The sequence below is a fragment of the Populus alba genome, chromosome 1 (assembly GCF_005239225.2).
Source record: "Populus alba chromosome 1, ASM523922v2, whole genome shotgun sequence".
NCBI classification, from domain to species: Eukaryota; Viridiplantae; Streptophyta; class Magnoliopsida; order Malpighiales; family Salicaceae; genus Populus; species Populus alba.
The window spans coordinates 11,934,235-11,954,134 of NC_133284.1; the positions used below are offsets into that span (position 1 = coordinate 11,934,235).

Here is a 19,900-nt window from a genome sequence, read left to right on the forward strand (position 1 = left end):
TATTCAGTGCTTCGCATGCACAGCGGAGATATTTTCTTCTTCTTTAACAATGTTATTGAGTTCAACCATTTTCCTAAAGTCAACACAGTGACTCGTGGATCTTATCTTTATGCTAGATATTTTCTTCTTCTTTTTTTTGACAATGTTATTGAGTTCAATCAAGTTCGCCTGAGTTAACACGGTGACTTGTTGATCTTATCTTTATGCTGGTTTGAGTTTCAAAGTAAATTATGTGTGAACTTTGAATTGATCTTGTCTTTATGCTGGTTTAAGTTTCAGAGTAAATTATGTGTGAGTTAACCTGTTTAAAAAACCTGATGAGTGCTTCAATTTGATTGTTTTTGAAAATTAAAAACAACATTGAGTTATTTTTTTTTTTAAAAACGAGAACAATAGCATTTTAAATTGGTATTGGTTAAATTAAATTAACCTTTTCCATCCATAATTTAGATCATGACCTTGGCTCTTATTTAATAACTTAATTTTTTAAGATCTATCTTTTTATCTTATTAAAAGATTATAAAAACAAATATTTGCGGGAAAGAGAATGAATAAAACTATCACTGAGAAATGCATTGCTTCAATCTAAACTTAATTTCCTTATTAATGCATATATTGATCATTTGAATGAAAATATGTTTTTTAAGCATTGTTTTTTAAATAAAAACATATTATAATATCAAAAACAAGGTTTTCTTTAATAAAAAAAGCTAAGATAATGTCTCGAGATATCTCGTATATGTATGAAGGAAAAAAAATTTAATAAATGCAACAGAATAATGTAACAAATTCACAAAAAAATTAATGAAAAATAATTTTATTTTTCTGTGAATATTCGGTAGCAATCTTTCATTTTTTTTTATTTTTACAATGTTAGTTACACTGCAATCCAAAAAAAAAGCTGTTAGCATTTTTCATAAAAACATACAATATTATTTAAGAACCATAAAAATTGAATCCTAATTTAAATACCATGCTAATATTTTTAATAGTGCATTTCCTTGAAGATTTGGGAAAAAGGACAAGGTGACTAGGCCAAAAAGATAGGCCCGCGTGTGCTTGGCCCAGTAAAAAAAAAGGATTAGCGCACCTGTACACTCCACGTTGAAAATGCATTTTCTTATAGGTTTTTATTAATGTTATTGACATAGCCCGGTTAAGCAAGGGGCCACTTGAATAATAAATAATCCAACTATTTCTCAAATAATAAAAAGCTTCAAAAAGGGAAAAAAGGGTTAAGTTGATATAACAAACCAAATTATCTGATAAACAAGATGAACTACGAGTCCACACGAACTGAAGGGATAAAATACAAAAGAAACTATAAAAAGTTAAGAGAAAGCTGTCTTCTAAAACAAACAAATAAATAAATAAATAAACAAAAAGGTGTAGCTGCCACTGGTAGTGTATATATGTACCCGGAAGGCGTCCCTCGCTACAGTTCCCAAAACCCAACCAAAGCAAGCGAAGCTCCTCTGAAAGTAAATGGCAGGCCAGGAAGGAGATGCAGCGAAGCCAAAACAAGACCAAGAAGAAAAACCAAGAGAAGACAGGCTTCTCTCTTCTTATTTAGGCCTGAGTTTCTCTCTTTTTTTAGCGATTCTGCCTCCAAACTCCATTTCCTTAATACCAAACCTCCAGACCCAGATCAGAAACCTCTCAATACGCCTTTTACAAGCAGAAGAACAGCTAAAACAAATGAAGTCAAGAAGAAAAGAGGACTCAAAAGCAAATGCAAGAGTTGTAGAGATCTTTGCTAGCCACAGGAATGCCTGGCAAGCTGAAGAGAAGAGGTTGCTTCAACAGATCGACTTTGCAAGTGAAGAAGTGTCTTCATTAAGAGCTAAAGTTGAAGACTTTGAGAGAGAGAAGGAAGAGTGGCAAGGAAAGATTCAAGATTTGGAGAGAGAGGTTGGTGAGAGAGAGGAAATGATTGGGTTTATGTCACGAAATGTTGTTGCTGGTGGTGGTGGTAGTGAGTTTGTGGGTGGCGAGGAGGAATCTGGTAGGTGTGGGAGTGGGGAATGTTATGGTGGGGAGGAAGAGGAGGAGGAGAATGGCAATTTTGTTTATGGTCAACAGTATTATCAGCATTTACTGCATCAGCAGCAGCAAGGGAGTGATGGAGGTTTCAGTTCTGATTTATTAGCTTCTGCGTCTAAGTTTTGGAGCGAGACAGCTAGTACTCTCTGGCAGGTTTTGCTCTTCTTTTAATCTTTTCTGTGCCTTCACTTCAGATTCATTTGAACTTTGGGGATGGAAATTATATTATCTTCCTGAGTGTGTTTGGACTTGGGATTTTAAAATGGAGGAAAAGTTAACAGAATTGTAGGATCTTAAGATGAGTTTATGTTGTCTGTTTTGGTATTTTGGATCTTCCTTGTCAATTGTCATTCACAGACATCTTCCTTTGACATGGAAATTCATCCCTGCATTTTCTTTGAAGAGAAGGAAGAGAAAAGGTTGAATTCATCTCCTTTTTCACAAGCCAATCCAGAAAGTTATTTAGTCACTATTGACTTTCAATTCAATTTTTATCTTAGCCTCAAGCATGGATTAATTTACTACATCTTCTGTTGAGTGTATAAAACAATCCTTCAATTGTCTGATTCTTTGTCTATCCCTAATTTGCATTTTGTCCCTTTTTTTCCATCTAGGAGATTTGTTGATGCATATTTTAGTTTTTGGTGCCCAATTTAAAAAGTAGCTTTGGATATATGTTAGTTTTGGCTCCTGCTTGAAAAGTAGATGGACTAGTTGTGCTACTCTTACCATATAAAGTTCATTGTTTCACTGGACCACCCATGCTTGTCCAAGGCATGACAACTGAAGTTTGTTTTTATATATAATGACACTGTTGATGTGGCATTAGATTTCAACTTAACACAAGTGATCATGCATGATAAAACCACGAAAACCACTAAGAAGGATGTAATGATTTTGATGGTGTTATGATCCTGGTAAAATACAAGTCTGTTATGATTTCTCAACATCTGCAAATAAATTCTTATATAGACAAAATCAGTGGTTATGAGTATCTAAGATAGTTAGATAAATCTATCGGTTAACTGGCACTTTTCTCGTCTTACAACAAATATGAATCTCTTGGCTACGGTGGAGTCACCCTGCAGTTGATGGTGATCCAGTATATTTTCAGGAACATTGCTTATGGTTAAAGCAAGTTTTTTTTGTCAGCTGCATAATTAGTTTTTACCTGGGGCTGGTGAAACATGGCATCTGCTTCAGTTATAATCATGCTTGTTTTTCCATGTGAGTGGAGACTATTGTCCTATATTGTTGTGGCGACTTGTCTCTCTAAAGATGACTTGTCAGTGAAACACAAGGGCCCATTTGGCCCTCTAAACTCCATAGTCACTGATCATGTGCCCGTTCAGTTTGGCCTTCCTAGATTTCATAAAAAAATCATGTAGTTGAAATTTTAGAGTTTAAAAACACAAAAAATGATATGGTTTTGTGAAATTTCTACCCATAGAATCTAATTCATGGTAAGTTGAAATTCTACCTGTTTTGTACAGCAAATGCCTTTTAACGTTTTGGCAAACTTGGTACCAATATGATCAGTTAGTTAAGAGACCATTGGCTGCTTCTTGACCCTTTACCTTGTTTCCACTGTAACAGTTGGTGGGGCATTTGATTCTGTGAGTTTCCAGAAACTAATGCAAAAAAGCGATCTATTGCGGAATTCTTTTTCAAAGTAATTCAATTTTAAATGTTTAGTTCCATGGTTTTTTAATTTTAAATATTTATTTTTGCAGGATGTACAATATGATTCCCATGAATCACTCTATCACATGAAACATTTTGTAGCAAGGTAAATCTAACATCCTTTCTCTCTCTCTCTCTATACATATATATATATATATATATATATATTGTTGCTGCAGTGTTATAACTAATGAAAGGGCAACTTACATTTCTTGATCAGAAGAGAGTCCCCGTGGAAGGTAGATGGTGATTCAACAGGTGTGTCCTCTAAATTAAAATTACTCGAAGAGGAACTTCTGAATTTGGAAAAAGTTGGAAAAACAGATATATCAAAGGCTCCATCACTAATGAGGAAGCAGGCAAAGAGATATCAAGCTCTAGCAGGAAAGATTGATGATCTTTGCAGAAGAATGGTAATGCATAAGTGATATATCCTCTAGTTTATACAATGTGCTGTCATATAGTTTTTTATAAGTTGATTTTCTGTTTTGTTTTTCATCCTTTAGTACTTTTAGGACCATCTACCTAAAGTTGAGCATGATTCTGTTTCTAAAATATGCAAAAAAACTGCATAGTTACATTGTCCTTGAGCATGTAGCATTTGATATGGTAGAGCATGCTTGTCATTTGATATTGGTTTGCTCATAATTTTGTTTACCTAGGATGAAGCTGAAATGATGAGTTGTTTGCCCCATTGAGTTATCTAATTAAACCTTTTTTGATTGCAAGTTGCATGGTCTCAAGGAAATTATTTATTCTTATTTGAGAAAAAAAATTGAAAGGAAAGTTCTCAGTTCCGCATTGTGAACAATTTGTATTAGGAAATCCATTAAATCTCTTCCAAATGATTGCTTATATGGTGTATAGTGCACATATGTAGACTGCTTTAAAGTGAATCCACCATGAGTTGATGAGTTTAATGTTCGCTGCACTTCCTACCTGCCCCAACATTTCTTTTTTCCATATAGGCTTTCATTTGGATAAGTTTTAATTTATGGAGGTGTCTCAAGAGAAGAAACTTATAACAAATCTCTCGTGCTCCCTCAAATGCACTGTTGAAGGTAGCTTTAGTTTGTGCATTTGTGCTGGTTTTGTTTTGGGGTCAAAACTAAACCCTGGTCTGCCTGTTGATCTTAACTCTTTTCTCTCACAAACACATTCATACAGAAATGTAATTCTGTGTCCTATGCTTCTCTATTAATATTTATTGAGTTCTTTTCTATGTCAGGCTTGTTGCTTAAAATCTTTCCCTGCTTTTACAGCAAGCTAGTGATCCATGTGAACCTACACTCGGTCCAGAGTTTCGAACACAGAGGCAGACAGAGTTTTTGCTTGAAGCATTTCGGCTCAAGGAACGGGCATCCGAAACTGGACAGAAGCTGTTGGCATTACAAAATGAGATCATTAAGAGCTACTCTGGGGACGAGGTGGGGAGCCAGGCCAAGCTCACCATGAGACGTTCCTTCGAGGCCATAAGGAACAATTTAAAAGAAGTTCAGAGAAACTTGGAAATATGGCTGGCCAGAATTATTGGAGATCTTAAAGGGATTCTGGCCAGAGATGGTGCCTCTTGTCAACGTGAATATTATATTTCTAGGTATCCTTTTGTTCAATAGAATCTTCTGACTGGTAGTCTCGAGTACTGATCTAACTGAAATATATTAGCCCTTCTGGTAAATATGCTGATCCAAGGCTTGAAAATAGCAGTCAGCAGCCACATGGAAATATGATCGTTCCACTATGTTTATGGCAGCATTCCTATAGCAATCTATCTAAATGTTGAATAGTAAACATGTTGATCCAGGAGTTCTAGGACTGTTATTAAAAGTTGATCTGTTGTCCTTTCTACCTTTAGAAATATGGTTTGGAATTGAAACAATAGATCGACAATAACTCTTCTAAAAAAGATGTTTTGCAAAACATACTTTTTCGTCCAGTATGTTTGCTTCAAGGCAAAATTCAACGCTCTTTCAAGTAAATATTTGGCAACGAGGGGGTAGTGAAAGGATCATTACCATTTTGTTACATGATAGCAGCCTAACAGGAACTATATGTTGGTTTGAAATGGTCCATTCATAGAGAAGTAAAGAAAGTAGCTGTTCATGGACACTGCAAAGGACCCCAACAGTGGTCGATTTACAGCTCCGTCAAAACATGCCAACCGCTAAGCAGCGCTGCCTCTAGTAATTACCTGTAGGCTTCATGCTATTGTTTTTACCTGTTCGAAACATTGGCGTTTTGTCAATTTACTGTTGTTTCTTGAACAGGATTTGTCTATTTTCCGTCCATTGCTTTCAATGATAGCGACAGCTTCCTACACATGGAGGAAGTATAAATGCTATTTAATTCAGGAGTAGATCAAGTTTGTGGGGGAAGTCCCCCATCACACCGTTTGATTCATATCCATCGATCCATGTGCGTAGGTTACCCAGGGCGGCAAGACACATAGAAGCTCTGTTTCGTGTGATGTTATCTATGTTAGATCATATTTCATTTTTTACTTGCAAATGTAAATCCAGCAGTTTTGCTCAACTTACAGTAGCTACAATCTGCAAACAACAACATGCATCTTGTCTCCCAAAAGAAGTAGGGTTAAAGCTGCCCCATCCAATTCATGCAAGAACCTTAGGTAGGAGTGGGCGCTGCCCCCTCAGATGCTCGCAAAAAGTGAATCGAATCATCATATATATATCAACCATCAGTTTGTAAATATATAGTTTAAATAATCTTCTGATGTAAACACTGCATTCTTTTTTTTATTTTTTTTCTGTAGATTGATATTTGGCTTCTTGTGGGAACCCAGTAAGGATCAGATGATGTTAAGGCATTCACTATAAAAACCATCCCGACAATATTTCATTGTTCCAAACCAGTTTTAATGAAAGTACATGCTAATAAAACTAATTCAAAGCAGCAGAATTCAGAGTAAAAGTTTCAATACAACAAATTATTAACTTGCGTTTTAACTATTTCAAACACAAGGAAACATGAAGAACATAACTAAAAGGTCAAGACACTAGGCAGAAGCAGCAGCTTCTTCCAGCAACTGCTTAACCTTGGTGATATAGTCACTCATTGCTTCCTCCTTGGATTTTCCTGACCAAAAAGATATATATCCAAGAGTTAAGAAATGTATCAGACAATGAGAGTGGCTATCGTTAAGAAAAACAGGCAAGAAACCAACATCCTAAGAGCATAAATTGAGAATCAATACCTTCAACAGCCTTCCATGCATCCCACTTTGCCCTGTCCCTCATGTTGAAAATTCCAGGGCGGCCTGCGAATTGCCACAAATAGAAAGGGTCGGTCAAAACGGACAGATGGAAGAGAAAATGTTGATTCCAATAAAAAAACGCTTTATGTTTAAGAAAAGCATCAGGGGGATACAATCTGAGAGGAGCAAAATACTCACTGGTGTTCACTGGTCCAACAGTGGCTTGCTTGTAGAGTCCATAGAGGATAAGTTTGTTCTCATTTGTTGTATTTTCTGGCAGAGTCTTGGCTTTCTCAGCATGCTCCTGAAATTCCTCCTGCGCGAAACCAAACCCCATTTGTGACATCAAATAAACAACTTAAACGTCAAGCATGCAAAGCAGCTGAAGCCAACTGGCTAAAGCAAAGTTCTTTGCATTTCACATCTAACTGCACATAAGATTTCATAAATCTCTTGTCTTGGAAAACTAGGAAGGAAGAAATGCACCGTCTAAAGAGATCAGAGCCTGAAATTGATTTTCCTAAATCTATATTAATCCATGACTAGACCGTGACTCTAAGCATTGACTGCAGAATATTAAAATTTGACTAAAGCAATCGAGTAAGATGTCATTACTGCGATGGGTCGAAACAAAGATCCACAACTACAAGTACAAGATCTGAAAACCAAAGAATCAAGGTTTATATTAAACAGAGTGACCAAGAATTTCATGCAGCTACACCGACACACTAAATGCGCTAATAAGCATGAAAATTAAGACTGCCCCTTAAAAAAAAAAATAAAGGGTAAAAAATCCACATGATCTAATTCTAACGCATAAGCCAATCCTATACCATCGATCGATCATTAAATCCCATGTTAGATCTAATCAAGAAAGATTGATTACTGTGTGCAAGAGATCAATTTACAAGATCATGATTATCACACCTGCAAACCCATCGCGTTACTTGGAGTGGGATTTCTCTGCTCCTTGTTTTTTTTTTTTTGGCGTGTCAGATAGCGAAAATGGAGAAGAGGCGTGTATTATACAAGAGAGTTTCAGAGTTAAAACACTTGCTGATTGAGGAGGATATTCAGGTGATGTTGTTCCAACACGTGGCTTGTTTCGGTTGGTTGAACTAAATGTTAAGGGCCAGCAGCGTTACATCTGTTAGTTTTTGACCACCTATCTTCAACTGGGCGCCTCTCTTCTCAACACCAACAACACAACCTCTCTGCCTCCACCCACTTTACTTAAATTTTTGCATTTCATTCATGATTCTGTCATGGAATTCAGCCGAGAGCAACGTCACGAAAAGCTATGGAGGCGCATCTATAATAGTTAGTAATATAGGAGAAACCTTACATTTCTCACCATCACGGTTGCTTATATTCTGTTGGTTTGCTAGCTGGTGGATTGGTTTCAGGGCACCGTGCTTTTGCTCTTGCTGTGTTTTTCTGGTTTTGGGCTGTGTTGTCTCCTTCAGTTTATATCACATGAACATGAATGTAACTGAAGATTTCTTTTGCATTTACCATGACTGACATACCTAAACGAAAAACAAAAGGAAAAAACCAAAATGCAGTAGATGGGTGGAAAGATTCAAAGATTTGAGGGAAGGAATTGACTGAAAACCGTATGCAATTCATCTTTTCTTCTTCTCTTCCTGTTTTGTTCTTCCCTCTCCTCTCTCCCTTTTTGTTCCATTGTAAAAATGTTGATTTGAAATAAAAAATATATATTCTTTTTTATTTGTAATATCCTTTTTTTTAATTAAAAACCAAGGTAATTAAAATAAATATTTATAAAAACTTTCAATGATTTAAATTAAGGAGATAGAAATATACCTTTTTAATCAAAGCTCCATTTCCTTAATCATAGTTTTCTTTTTTTTTTAGACAAAAAATATTATTTTATATCATAATACCATCTCTTAAATGAAACTATATCATGATTTGAAAAACAAGTTTCAATAAATAAATTAAAAAAAAAATCATGACTCAATAGTTTTTGATAGATAATATAAAAGTATAATTAAACGTAAACGCGAGAACAATGATGTTCAGGACTTAAATGTAGACACTTAAACAACAGAAGGACCAAATGGATTTTTTTAAAAAAATTAAGGGATCAAAATGTATTTTGTATCAAAGTGTACACTAATGAATAGTACTTTCATTATTCGAAAATCCGTTTTGTTTTAGCACATCAGTAGTAATGCTCTAAGAATAAGTTTTTTTTTTAAAAAATGATTATTAAGTAAATCATCCGAACCTAAATTAAAAAGTTAAATCCTATTTATATATAATTAATTAACACGTTCATGAAAATATATTTCTCACATATACTACCCTTAACATTATTTTATTACTGAAAATCCAAGTCTCCAAGTGAAGAGGACAGGACCTCCTTGATGGCGCATAAGCCCTTTTAGTTGAAGGGGACCAAAACCTCTTTCAAGGCCCATAAGACCGTTTTGTTGAAGAGGACAAGAACCTCTTTGCCGGCCCATAAGCCTTCTTGTGTTTTAATTTGCTGTTGCTTCGCCCAATCCGACCTGCTTCCTCGAACTCAATGCTCCATTCTTCTCTGCATCAAGCCAACCTCCCAAATTCAGGTAAGCAAACCTCTGCTCAATTTCTTTGCACATCACGTCGTAGCCCTGAAATGGAACTCTGCATACTGTTTTAATTCCATTTAAGAAGAAGAAGCAAACGCATTAAAAACATGCTCTCTTTACTGTTCTTAAAGAAAACATATAGTACTAATCACCATCTCTTCCAAATTCCCAAAAGACTATTTGTTGCTCTTAGCTCAACAGCAACATCAACTCAATCCATAGAAGTTGAAAGAATTGCAAGAATAATCAATGACCATCCATTTCCAAATCAACCTCTACATCCAACTCTCACCCACCATATTCCACCAACTCTCCTTACCACCGCTTTTGTTGAAAACGTTCTTGGCCGCCTCTTTGCTGCTCACTCTAATGGCCTTAAAGCCTTGGAATTCTTCAAATATTCGCTCAATAATCAAACCCATTTTTCCCCAAGTCCTGATTCCTTCGAAAAGACGCTTCACATACTTGCCCGGATGAGATATTTTGATAAAGCTTGGGATTTAATGGTTGAAATTGGAAAGACGCATCCTTTTTTGCTTACCCTCAAGTCTATGAGCATAATGTTATGTAAAATTGCTAAATTTCAATCTTATGAGGAGACCCTTGACGCGTTTGAGAAAATGGAGAAGAGGGTTTTTGTTGGGAGGAAATTTGCCGTTGAAGAGTTTAATGTGTTACTTCGGGCGTTTTGCACTGTGAGGAAATTGAAAGAGGCGAAATCTGTGGTTGTAAAGATGCATGAGAGGTTCCCTCCTAATGTTAAGACCATGAATATTTTGCTGTTGGGGTTCAAGGAATCTCGGGATGTTACTGCAATGGAGTTGTTTTATCATGAGATGGTTAAGAGGGGGTTTAAGCCTAGTAGCTCAAGTTATGGTATTAGGATTGATGCTTACTGTAAAAAGGGTTATTTTGCTGATGCTTTGAGGATTTTTGAAGAAATGGAGAAGGCTAATTGCTTGCCGACATTGGAAACAGTCACCACGTTGATTCACGGAGCAGGGGTTGCTCGAAACGCAATGAAAGCCAGGGAGTTGTTTGATGAAATTCCTAAGAGGAATTTGCAAGCTGATACTGGGGCATATAATGCACTGATTAGCTCACTAGTTAAGTGTAGGGAAGTGAAGTCTGCCATTCAGTTGATGGATGGGATGGAAAAGAACAATATTCATTATGATGATATGACCTATCATACAATGTTTTTAGGCTTGATGAAATCAGTTAGTATTGAGGGGGTTTGTGAGCTTTATCACAAGATGATTGATAGAAATTTCGTTCCCAAAACACGAACTGTGGTTATGCTGATGAAATTCTTCTGCGTGAATAGCCAGATTGATCTGGGTTTGAATTTTTGGGGATATCTGGTGGGGAAGGGGTATTGTCCTCATCATCATGCATTGGACCTTTTGGTAACAGGATTGTGTTCTAGGGGGAGGTCGCATGAAGCTTTCAAGTGCTCCAAGCAATCATTGGAGAGAGGAATCCATGTCAGCGAAGCAGTGTATCGAATGTTGGAGAGATTCTTACTACAATCTAACATGACGGACAAGCTGGGGGAGCTCAATCAGATGATAGAGAAGTTACAATCTGTTTTGCCCCCATCAAGTGGGAATTATATTCATAGTCCTCCCTCTGGTATGGAGTAAGATGTTTCTTTTAAGAACATATTAATACAATTTTATCTGAATTGGAAGAAATGCTCGATGGTCTGATGTGATTTTGGTGATTTTATACCAATTAAAGGGAGTGAGCAACATTATGGATTCCTCATTATAATCTCGGATTTTCTACTTTACAGTGAATGAATCTTATGATAGTGTTCTGTGATGGTTATGGAAGTTAGCAAATGAGAGCAATGTTGAGGGTACTGACTGTAAGATCACAGGGAGAAAATAAAATTGACCCAAGAAATTAAGACCATAGTTTCTGGTCAGGTGCTCAATCCATGCACGGTATATATGAAATCCTATATACTTGGCTATATCACGATTTTAAATGTTACACCATGCAAAACCTGTTAGATATGGTGATCATGAAGGCGCTTTTACTTTGGAGCAAAATGCGAACAGAAGAACTGTTCTGCAAATTGGTGATCCACAGTATGATATGTGCAAGCCACTGTTATGACAAATTTATGGAATTTCTTTGCTTGTCCGTTCTTTGGGCTGCAATACTTTCAAGAACCTATGTATGCTTTTGCAACATTTTGTGAGCATCATTTATCGTGACTTTAGCATCTGCCCTGTGGGAAACAACATAAATATGAAACTGGCTTCACAATTCCAATCAAACAATTTCTTTGTCATTGGATGTAGGTCTGTTCTCTGTTTTATTATGCCTCTTGAATTTGAACTACAATCTTTTTCAAGATGAAATATGTTGATGGAACTGGATGATGAGCTATATAAGAAAAAAAAACAAACCCAGGAAATCTAGCAAAAAGATAGAAATTTGATTACATTAAAGCGGGTTTTCTCTTAAAATTGTTTCATTATGGATGTGCTCTAAATGTCGAATGTTTACTTGAAAGAATCTCAATTGCTTGAATTCTGTCTGCTCTGGGTTTTAAGTATGACTTCAAGCAGTGATTGATTGATTTTTTGATATCTTTGTGAGTATTTGTCATCTGCTCTGGAGGATTTACAAAAAAAAAAAAAAAAAAAGGGTTGAAATGGGCGATTATATCATTTGCTTATGATTTCACTCCATCAATTGTTTTAGGTCCCAGATGCTGGTTGTTTAAACAAACTTTTGTTGAATGCTCCAATAGATTTGAGGGTAGAGAATTTGGATAAGATGTGGGTCCAAAAGCTCTGGTACTGATATATCGACCATAAGGAATGTGAGGATACATCTTTGTGATATGATTGGAAAGAATGAAGAGGAGAAAATGGAAGAGAAAGGCATAATTCGTTCCATCGTAGATGAAAGCTCCAAAATGGGACATTCTGAAGTTTCAGGTCAACATCTCCAGGCTCTGATAGCAGGAAGTCCACCCAGCAAGGCTGCATCACCTAATTTGGTGGCCACACTCAGTGAGAAAGTGTTCTAAGGCAAATCATTACTCGTCTCTATTGGCAACGAGAATGAACCCTGAGGCTCCATAGCTATCTTTTGCGATGAAAAACCTCAAAAAACAAAAAACAAAAAAACCGACATTGAGATATAGAACTCAAACCAACAGGCTGCAAAGTCCTAATGTTAAGTTCTTTGCTCATGCTTTAAAGGCCTGCAATCTGGGAAACTCCAACCATGGGGTAGAGTAGTAACCACAACCACGCAAGGAGAGCAAGATTCAACATTTTGAAAGATTTTTTTTTTAATTCCTTTGTAAACACATTGAGTTAATCATAAATTAATCCTTATACTTTATTGAAATTAATTAATTAATCAATCCTTGTAGTTTCAGAATCTATCTATTCAATCTCTCTGTTTTTTTTTTTTTAATAACAAGAATCTTGACTACAACGTAGTACTTTTGTCAATAAAATTACGATAAAAAGAAAGAAAGAAAGAAGAAGAAGACATTTTTGACAAAAAAGAAGAAGAAGAGAGAGCACGTCGAGGAAGTAATTAATTATTTGTTTTAATACAAGAGAGCTAGTTAATTAGCGAGGAGTAAAATGTCATTTAGGCTCAAGAAAAAACAAAAAGGAAAACAGGATGCTTTAGCTCATTGAGAGCCCGACTCTGCAAATGGAAGTTAAAAAATTTAACAGCAAAACATAACTGCGTTTCTGCAACAAGAATGGGTAGAGGCAGAGGCAGAGGCAGAGGAGGAGGAGGAGGAGGAGGAGGAGGAGAAGCCGAGCTTCACGCGGCAGCGAGGTTAGGTGACATGAAAGCGATGGAGACAATTGTCAGCTCAAACCCTTTGGCTATTAACTCTAGAGATAAGCACTCTAGAACTCCGTATCCTCCTCCCTTTTAATTTTTCAATCATTGATGCAGTATTTTAATCAAATTTATCTACGAATTTGGGGTTGCTGTGATCCATTTAATCGCATTTTTTTCAAGATTTTGTTAGCTTTAGAGTACCTCTACTTTGGAGTTTTTGATTGGATGCTCTTTTGGCTAATTGGTTAAAATAAATCATGGGTTTCTTTCATATCCATATTTCATGGTGCTAAGTCGAAACAAAAATTTGTGGGTTTTTGTTGTGTTTTGCAATGTATAATATAATGCTAATCTGTTGTGATGTTCATTTTCAATTGTTGAAATGCTAGATTATCAATCAGATGAAGGCAAACCTTTTTGTTCATTAAATTTCTCTGAATTAATTGCATGTCAAGATAGCCGGTGTGTGATCTAGCGTGAAGCATAGGTCTTCTGAACTGACAACGCTAGTATTTTGGGTCTTTTGGCGATGACTTGAAAGGGAAATTCCATACTTACAATTTTCGTACCAGCACAGTCAATCTTGGTAGAAATGTTAGCTAATTGCACATTAGTGAGATAATAGATATGAGTAGAACAATCTTTTGTGCTGTCCAATTATCTTCGGAAAGGACTCAGAGAGTAAAGTGAATTTTTTCTGTCTTTTGTATATCTACAAGCAGGCTAGATTTCTATGTAGTTTTCTTTCGTTGTCTATTAAAATTTCAATATAGATATCAGCACAAGGAATAAATAGTTAATGGAATTATAGCTGAAGGATTGACTGGAGAGAAGTCCTATGTTTGCTCTATATCCATTTGCTAGCTTGTTTGCGTTATTGACATATTTGAAATTTATAGTTCAGGGAAAGGCTCTTTGAAGTTAATAATTCAAGCTTTATGTACAAATAAAGATACTTGCTAATGTCCTATCAAATTGTGAACCATTTAAACTTTTGTCATGAAATGAAATAAGAAAATAATTATATCAGGCATCATATCGACAGTTTTCAACCTTACATTGGCTCTTCATTTTCTTCTTTTCTTTCATGAAATTGCTGGCTCTGGTGTTTCGTGCTAATTTCTGATAAGAACTTCAAAAGATAATGAAATTGCAGGATTTAGAATTTTGCTTCCTTGACACAGTACCCTCGTTTCATAGATTGCATTTAGCTGCATGGTCTGGGCAGGCAGAGGCAGTGACTTATCTCTGCAAGCACAAGGCTGATGTTGGCGCTGCTGCCATGGATGACATGGGAGCAATTCACTTTGCTTCCCAAAAGGGTCATTTAGAAGTTGTCCGCACTCTGCTTTCATCCGGGGCTTCCATCAAAGCTTCCACCAGAAAGGGCCTCACTCCGCTTCACTATGGTGTTCAAGGGTCCCATCTTGAGCTAGTCAAATACTTGGTAAAGAAAGGAGCAAGCCTTACTGTCAAGACAAAAGCAGGAATGAACCCTCTTGATCTTGCAACCAATGAAGAAATCCGCCTGTTTCTGGAAGAAAGTGAAAAGACACCGAAGAAAGAAACCCTGAATGGAAAAGACAAAGCTGAAGTATCTGAACCAAAGACATCATTGGAGGATAAATCAGAGTATTCTGGTGGCGAAGCTACTGCTGGGGAGCATGAAGAACAAGTGAATGAAAGTGTTAAGAGGAAGGGTGAAACAGATGATACCAAGGAAACCTCGTCAGAACTGAAGAGAGCAAGAGTTGCACTTAATCATCTTCTGAGCTCAGACGACACTCAGGAAGAAGAAAACCTGTGAGGATAGTATATAAGATAGCGGGCTAACTAACCTTTTAACCAAGCATCCTGGCAACAATGTTCTTGTCTTAGGGTATATCATTTGTATGACTTGAAAAAATCCTTCTTTTGCACTTGCTTTTGGACATGGATTTACTAGTTATCTTACTTTGTGCAAGCTTTCATATCTCCATCTTTTTCATGCATCGAAAGTCAAAACAAAGCTACTAATCGCAAGGCATTTTGCATGATTCCTGCACTTAACGCCTATGTATCTTTCCATTATATTTCGTCTCTGATAAAAGCAACAGATCATGTATAATGCAGCAGCCAAGTGTGACGTGATTACTCTTGACGTCATAATGTAAATCAAATTTCATAATGTAAATCAAAATAAGATTGATATATTTTTAATATCAATGGATTCTTCATGATTGATGTTTTTTATTGTTGAAAAGTGGATGGTCGGGAGCTTTTTTTCTCCTCTCTATTTCGAGTTTCGACACAATGATTGACATTTTTTATCATCAAAATGTTATTATTGATCAAAAACTTTTTTTATTTTTATTTTCAGTGACCTTTTCTTTTATCTTTCAATATCTATGAACTAAAATATAATAAAATAAAGTTTAAAATAAAATATAAATACCTAAAATTATAGGGTTCAAATATGAAAAAATAAAAGATTTGAAGGACTAAATTGTGTTTCGTGCTGTAGATATACAACAGCCACATTGTATGTTTGTTGTTGTTACAATAAGATGAACAGTAAAAAACGATACTGTTAGTTTATTTTTAATTTAATTTAATTTTAATGTAACGTGATTGTAATTTTAATTGTAACTTATAATGTAATTCATAATCGTAATTGTTAGGAAGTAAATTGAGATGAAAAAAAAAAAAACATAAAATGAAAGCATTAAAACGCCAAATGAAAAAAATGAAGAGAAGAAGAAAAAAAACGAAAACACAGGACTCTTTCTTCATTTCTGTTTAGAAGGTGATTGTATTTATTTTTTTATAGTGTTTTTTTATTTGAAAATATATTAAAATAATATTTTTTATATTTTTTAAAAATTATTTTTATATCAGCACATGAAAATATCTGAAAATACTAAAAAAAATATTAATTTAAAATAAAGAAAAAAATAAAAAAAATTTAATTTTTTTTAAAAATGCTTTTCTAAGTGGGATTAGGGAAATATATTAGGTTTATAAAAAGTAACTAAAGCATAAAAATCTTTGGGAAGTTTATGTTTGTAGATCTACTCGATTGATCTACAGTAAAGGAAATGTAATTTGTATGTTGTGCCCTTGCTAATTTGCTTTTAATGTTATTATTCACAGTTGTGCCCTTGCCGATTCGCTTTTAATTATGCTACTATGCACAGTGCTACAATGGCTATCTATGATGTGGTGCAGCTTGTGAGGGCTGATGTTTCCACAGTTGCTCTTGGCATTGCAGCATCAGCAGCTTCTATAATTCTTGGTGGTGGAACGAAAGGCAAGCATTCATCGACCTCTTGGAGCCTGGAGGAGCTAGTGGGCAGGCAATAAATGTGGAAATTCAAGCACGAGAAATTATGCAAAACAAGAATAATGTAATTAGAATTGTTGCAGGTTTCACTGGTCGCACAATCGAGCAAGTGCAAAAGGATATTGATAGAGATCGATACATGTCTCCAATTGAAGCAGTTGAATATGGCATAATTGATGGAGTTCTTGATAGAGATAGCACCATTCCTCTGGCTCCAGTGCCAGAAAGAGTGACACCAACCCTGAATTATGAGGACATTATGCGTAAAGATCCAATGAAATTCTTGAATCCAGATGTCCCTGATGATGAGATATACTAGCTCAGAGCATTCTTTACAGGTATATCCTACTCTACATGTGTTCCTTGCAACGTACACTTCCATGAAGCCTTAAGAATTACATGTTATGGCTTGGGGACTGTCGTTTTGCCAAACTGGGATTTTTTGAGAGCAGATGCAGGAAATGGTTGCTTGTTTGTCTTCTTAAATCATTTTCTCATTTTCTCTATATGTTTGCCTTATTAAAAGAATGACCTATATGAGAAAAATCCTTGTGTCTTTAAGAATTTCTCGCCCTCCTTGTGCCTGGTCTCTTTGCATTTCCTTGCTAGATATCCACCACAGGGAAAGCAGCTCGGTGACCGGAAGAAGACTCCTTAGGTCATTCCATATTTTTATTCTTGAAGGGTTAAAAGCACTCCAAGTACTTCCTTTTGACACAACAAAGCCCCTTCTTCCGGCTAGGGAAAAGAATTATTCTGTTCTTTCCCTACATCTTTCCTCCATGGATTCTATGCTTTTCTTTCCTTCAACCAAGGACCGGGTTAACTTGCATATTTAAGAACATTTTCATACACATAAAAACCAGAACGAAGAGCGATAATCAGAAAACGTGGCCCCAAGACCAGTCATGGAAGGAATGACGGAAGCTAATGATCAAGCAGAAAACACAAGGTCAATAAGGGATCTTCCACCAGCTCACTACACATTTAAGATCGAAAACTTCTCCCTATTTTCAAATACGAAGGTAGACAGCGTCGAATCAGGTGACTTTGAAGTTGACAGCTACAAATGGTACGTGCGCTCAACTTTAGTCGCACGCATATGTAGTTTGCCTCAAATGGTTTCTTCTTCCTCTATGTAGTTTGCCTCAAATGGTTTCTTCTTCCTCTGTGTTTACTACGCCGCCTTTCATTCCATGATTAAATTTTTTTTCTTGCAGGAGATTATGCCTCCATCCTAATGGAAACAAGAAAAGCAATGGGGATGGACACATATCTCTATATTTAGCATTTTCCAAATCGAATTCCCCCCCTCTTGGTTGGGAAGTCAACGTGGACTTCAAGCTGTTTGTTTATAACCAAATCCACGACAAGTACTTGACCATCCAAGGTAAGCGAGCACACCACTCGTCAACTCATCAACTCATCAACATTGTTGTTAACTGTTTTGGTAATTGAGCAGATGCTAATGGGAGGGTGAGACGCTTTCATGGAATGAAAACAGAAATAGGTTTTGATCAATTACTTCCACTGACTCTCTTCAATGACGAGTCAAAGGGATATCTAATCGATGACTGTTGCATGTTTGGAGCTGAGATTTTTGTTATAAAACATACCAGCAAAGGTGAATGCTTGTCCCTGGTGAAGCAACCTGTCCACAGCACTTTCACCTGGAACATTCAAAACTTTTCAGCACTAGATCGAGAATCTTGCAAGTCCCAAGTGTTCGCTGCTGGAGGGCACAAATGGTACGTAAAATTTAAAGAAATGCTGTGTAATCAAGCGGGCGGGCCGGGTTGATGATTGTATGACTGTGTTTTCAATTACATTTGTTTACGTAGGGCTCTGTTGGTTTATCCCAAAGGGAATTCAACATTTGAAGGCAAAAGCTTGTCTCTCTTCTTAACCCTGGAGGATTCTGAAACCCTTCCATCTGGACGAACAATGTATGCAGAATTCACGCTGCGCGCGAGGGACCAACTTTTCGGAAAACACCTCGAGAAAAATGGTCAGCTGAAATTTTTCTATAAATTGATGTTCTTATTCAACTTCTTATTGAGCAGAAAAGGTGGGACTGTTTCTATTCTTACTAATCAATGGTTTAATTGATCATATGCTGCAGCTAACTGCCATTTTTCTAATTCAATCAGAGATTGGGGTCACCTGAGCTTTATGCCTCTCGATGAGCTCAATACTCTTGCAAAGGGATTTCTGGTTAATAATACTTTGGTTGTTGAGGCACAAATTCATGTGCTTACGGTGGTCAAGGAACTCTCCGGGAGCTGTGCTGATATGCATGGCAAGACCTAATTTGCTATATATATATATATATATATATATATATATATATTCTCAGGCACCATTGCAAGTTAAGAACTCGGTAGCAGAAATTGGCTCTGCTCTTGTCTGTGACATAATTAATTATCTATTTTCTTTAAGTTAATGTTGTTCACAGTTTTTAATACGTATTTCTGAACAACATTTGTAGTCTTATCACTCAATTTCGTGACATGATGTGATCATGCCTCGTTACAATTATATTGTATTACCCAAGAACATTACTTCCTTTATCCAGATTCTTCTTATATTACATAACAAGCTTGAAAAGCGGACAGTTCAATTAATAATGTCATCTTCGTAATATAAGTGTCCGATCTTGATTAAAAAAAAGGTTAAGAAAATACCCTAAGTGCTCAACACTTAGTGTTTGAGATTATACGTAGCAATTGTTTTTCAAAAGTATTTTTTATTTGAAAATACATCAAAATAATATATTTTTTTTTTTTAAAATTTATTTTTAATATCAGCATAATAAAACGATTTAATTTTTTTTAAATAGTTTGAAACAAAAAAAAAATTAAAAAAATTCAGAAAATGTTTTTTGAATACAAAAATAAACACACTTTTAGACATGAAAAACAACAAAATGCTAAAAACGTTATGGGAAAACCTAAATTTTAACCTTGTATTACCATATTATCAATACCATTTTCTTTTTTTATCAATTTTATCCTAAACATAATAAACATTGATAATGCTATTCTTCAATTCATTTGCTAATGATATTTAAGCGTTTTATTAAATTTGCTCATTCTCTTTAAGTATTTTTTATTAAAAATCTCAAAATAAACACCAATTGACTTGATCTTCCTTTTAAAATATGATCGATTGGACCTTTCTTATTAATGAATTTTTTTTTCC

The 19,900-nt window shown here is 35.7% G+C and overlaps 6 protein-coding genes across 7 annotated transcripts; 5 read left to right on the top strand and 1 right to left on the bottom strand.

Annotated features, from left to right (window-relative positions):
• Nucleotides 1-1,344: 1,344 nt before the first annotated feature.
• LOC118038620 (uncharacterized) lies at nucleotides 1,345-5,568 on the top strand. Of its 2 annotated transcripts, none has more exons than XM_035045029.2 (4): nucleotides 1,345-2,196; nucleotides 3,777-3,832; nucleotides 3,950-4,139; nucleotides 4,989-5,568. In XM_035045029.2, exons 1-4 carry the CDS (start codon nucleotides 1,486-1,488, stop codon nucleotides 5,340-5,342), a joined length of 1,311 nt encoding a protein of 436 aa, XP_034900920.1. In that variant the 5' UTR covers nucleotides 1,345-1,485; the 3' UTR covers nucleotides 5,343-5,568. The 2 variants fall into 2 exon arrangements, with proteins under 2 accessions (XP_034900920.1, XP_034900919.1); XM_035045028.1 differs by having other exon boundaries at nucleotides 1,346-2,196; nucleotides 3,947-4,139.
• Nucleotides 5,569-6,558: 990 nt separating this feature from the next.
• On the bottom strand, nucleotides 6,559-8,025 carry LOC118038619 (acyl-CoA-binding protein). Its single transcript, XM_035045026.2, has 4 exons — nucleotides 7,868-8,025; nucleotides 7,139-7,256; nucleotides 6,941-7,003; nucleotides 6,559-6,822 (listed from the first exon to the last, which is right to left on the bottom strand). The coding sequence occupies exons 1-4, from the start codon at nucleotides 7,877-7,879 to the stop codon at nucleotides 6,743-6,745; spliced, it is 273 nt and encodes a 90-aa protein (XP_034900917.1). The 5' UTR covers nucleotides 7,880-8,025; the 3' UTR covers nucleotides 6,559-6,742.
• A 1,415-nt stretch (nucleotides 8,026-9,440) lies between these two features.
• LOC118038614 (pentatricopeptide repeat-containing protein At3g61360) lies at nucleotides 9,441-12,996 on the top strand. Its single transcript, XM_035045022.2, has 2 exons — nucleotides 9,441-11,175; nucleotides 12,262-12,996. The coding sequence occupies exons 1-2, from the start codon at nucleotides 9,648-9,650 to the stop codon at nucleotides 12,333-12,335; spliced, it is 1,602 nt and encodes a 533-aa protein (XP_034900913.1). The 5' UTR covers nucleotides 9,441-9,647; the 3' UTR covers nucleotides 12,336-12,996.
• A 156-nt stretch (nucleotides 12,997-13,152) lies between these two features.
• Nucleotides 13,153-15,353, top strand: LOC118038617 (uncharacterized). The gene is made up of 2 exons (XM_035045024.2): nucleotides 13,153-13,452; nucleotides 14,578-15,353. Exons 1-2 carry the CDS (start codon nucleotides 13,289-13,291, stop codon nucleotides 15,182-15,184), a joined length of 771 nt encoding a protein of 256 aa, XP_034900915.1. The 5' UTR covers nucleotides 13,153-13,288; the 3' UTR covers nucleotides 15,185-15,353.
• A 1,192-nt stretch (nucleotides 15,354-16,545) lies between these two features.
• On the top strand, nucleotides 16,546-17,018 carry LOC118038618 (ATP-dependent Clp protease proteolytic subunit 4, chloroplastic-like). The gene is given in 2 exon segments (XM_035045025.2): nucleotides 16,546-16,672; nucleotides 16,675-17,018. Coding segments are annotated over 2 exon segments (471 nt in total).
• A 551-nt stretch (nucleotides 17,019-17,569) lies between these two features.
• On the top strand, nucleotides 17,570-19,263 carry LOC118038615 (uncharacterized). Its single transcript, XM_035045023.2, has 5 exons — nucleotides 17,570-17,771; nucleotides 17,920-18,089; nucleotides 18,162-18,447; nucleotides 18,541-18,707; nucleotides 18,822-19,263. The coding sequence occupies exons 1-5, from the start codon at nucleotides 17,608-17,610 to the stop codon at nucleotides 19,007-19,009; spliced, it is 975 nt and encodes a 324-aa protein (XP_034900914.1). The 5' UTR covers nucleotides 17,570-17,607; the 3' UTR covers nucleotides 19,010-19,263.
• The last annotated feature ends 637 nt before the right edge of the window (nucleotides 19,264-19,900 follow it).

Excerpts from the sequence above, each read along its gene's own strand:
- LOC118038620 (XM_035045028.1), top strand. The coding sequence starts at position 1,486 with ATGGCAGGCCAGGAAGGAGATGCAGCGAAGCCAAAACAAGACCAAGAA. Across the intron at positions 2,197-3,776 it reads CAGCTAGTACTCTCTGGCAG|GATGTACAATATGATTCCCA; the intron begins GTTTTGCTCTTC and ends TTATTTTTGCAG. Across the intron at positions 4,140-4,988 it reads ATGATCTTTGCAGAAGAATG|CAAGCTAGTGATCCATGTGA; the intron begins GTAATGCATAAG and ends CTGCTTTTACAG.
- LOC118038619 (XM_035045026.2), bottom strand. Across the intron at positions 7,004-7,138 it reads TGTTGGACCAGTGAACACCA|GCCGCCCTGGAATTTTCAAC; the intron begins GTGAGTATTTTG and ends GGCAATTCGCAG. Across the intron at positions 6,823-6,940 it reads TGCATGGAAGGCTGTTGAAG|GAAAATCCAAGGAGGAAGCA; the intron begins GTATTGATTCTC and ends CTTTTTGGTCAG.
- LOC118038614 (XM_035045022.2), top strand. The coding sequence starts at position 9,648 with ATGCTCTCTTTACTGTTCTTAAAGAAAACATATAGTACTAATCACCAT. Across the intron at positions 11,176-12,261 it reads TATTCATAGTCCTCCCTCTG|GTCCCAGATGCTGGTTGTTT; the intron begins GTATGGAGTAAG and ends CAATTGTTTTAG.
- LOC118038617 (XM_035045024.2), top strand. The coding sequence starts at position 13,289 with ATGGGTAGAGGCAGAGGCAGAGGCAGAGGAGGAGGAGGAGGAGGAGGA. Across the intron at positions 13,453-14,577 it reads GATAAGCACTCTAGAACTCC|ATTGCATTTAGCTGCATGGT; the intron begins GTATCCTCCTCC and ends CTCGTTTCATAG.
- LOC118038615 (XM_035045023.2), top strand. The coding sequence starts at position 17,608 with ATGGAAGGAATGACGGAAGCTAATGATCAAGCAGAAAACACAAGGTCA. Across the intron at positions 18,090-18,161 it reads CAAGTACTTGACCATCCAAG|ATGCTAATGGGAGGGTGAGA; the intron begins GTAAGCGAGCAC and ends GTAATTGAGCAG. Across the intron at positions 18,448-18,540 it reads GCTGCTGGAGGGCACAAATG|GGCTCTGTTGGTTTATCCCA; the intron begins GTACGTAAAATT and ends TTGTTTACGTAG.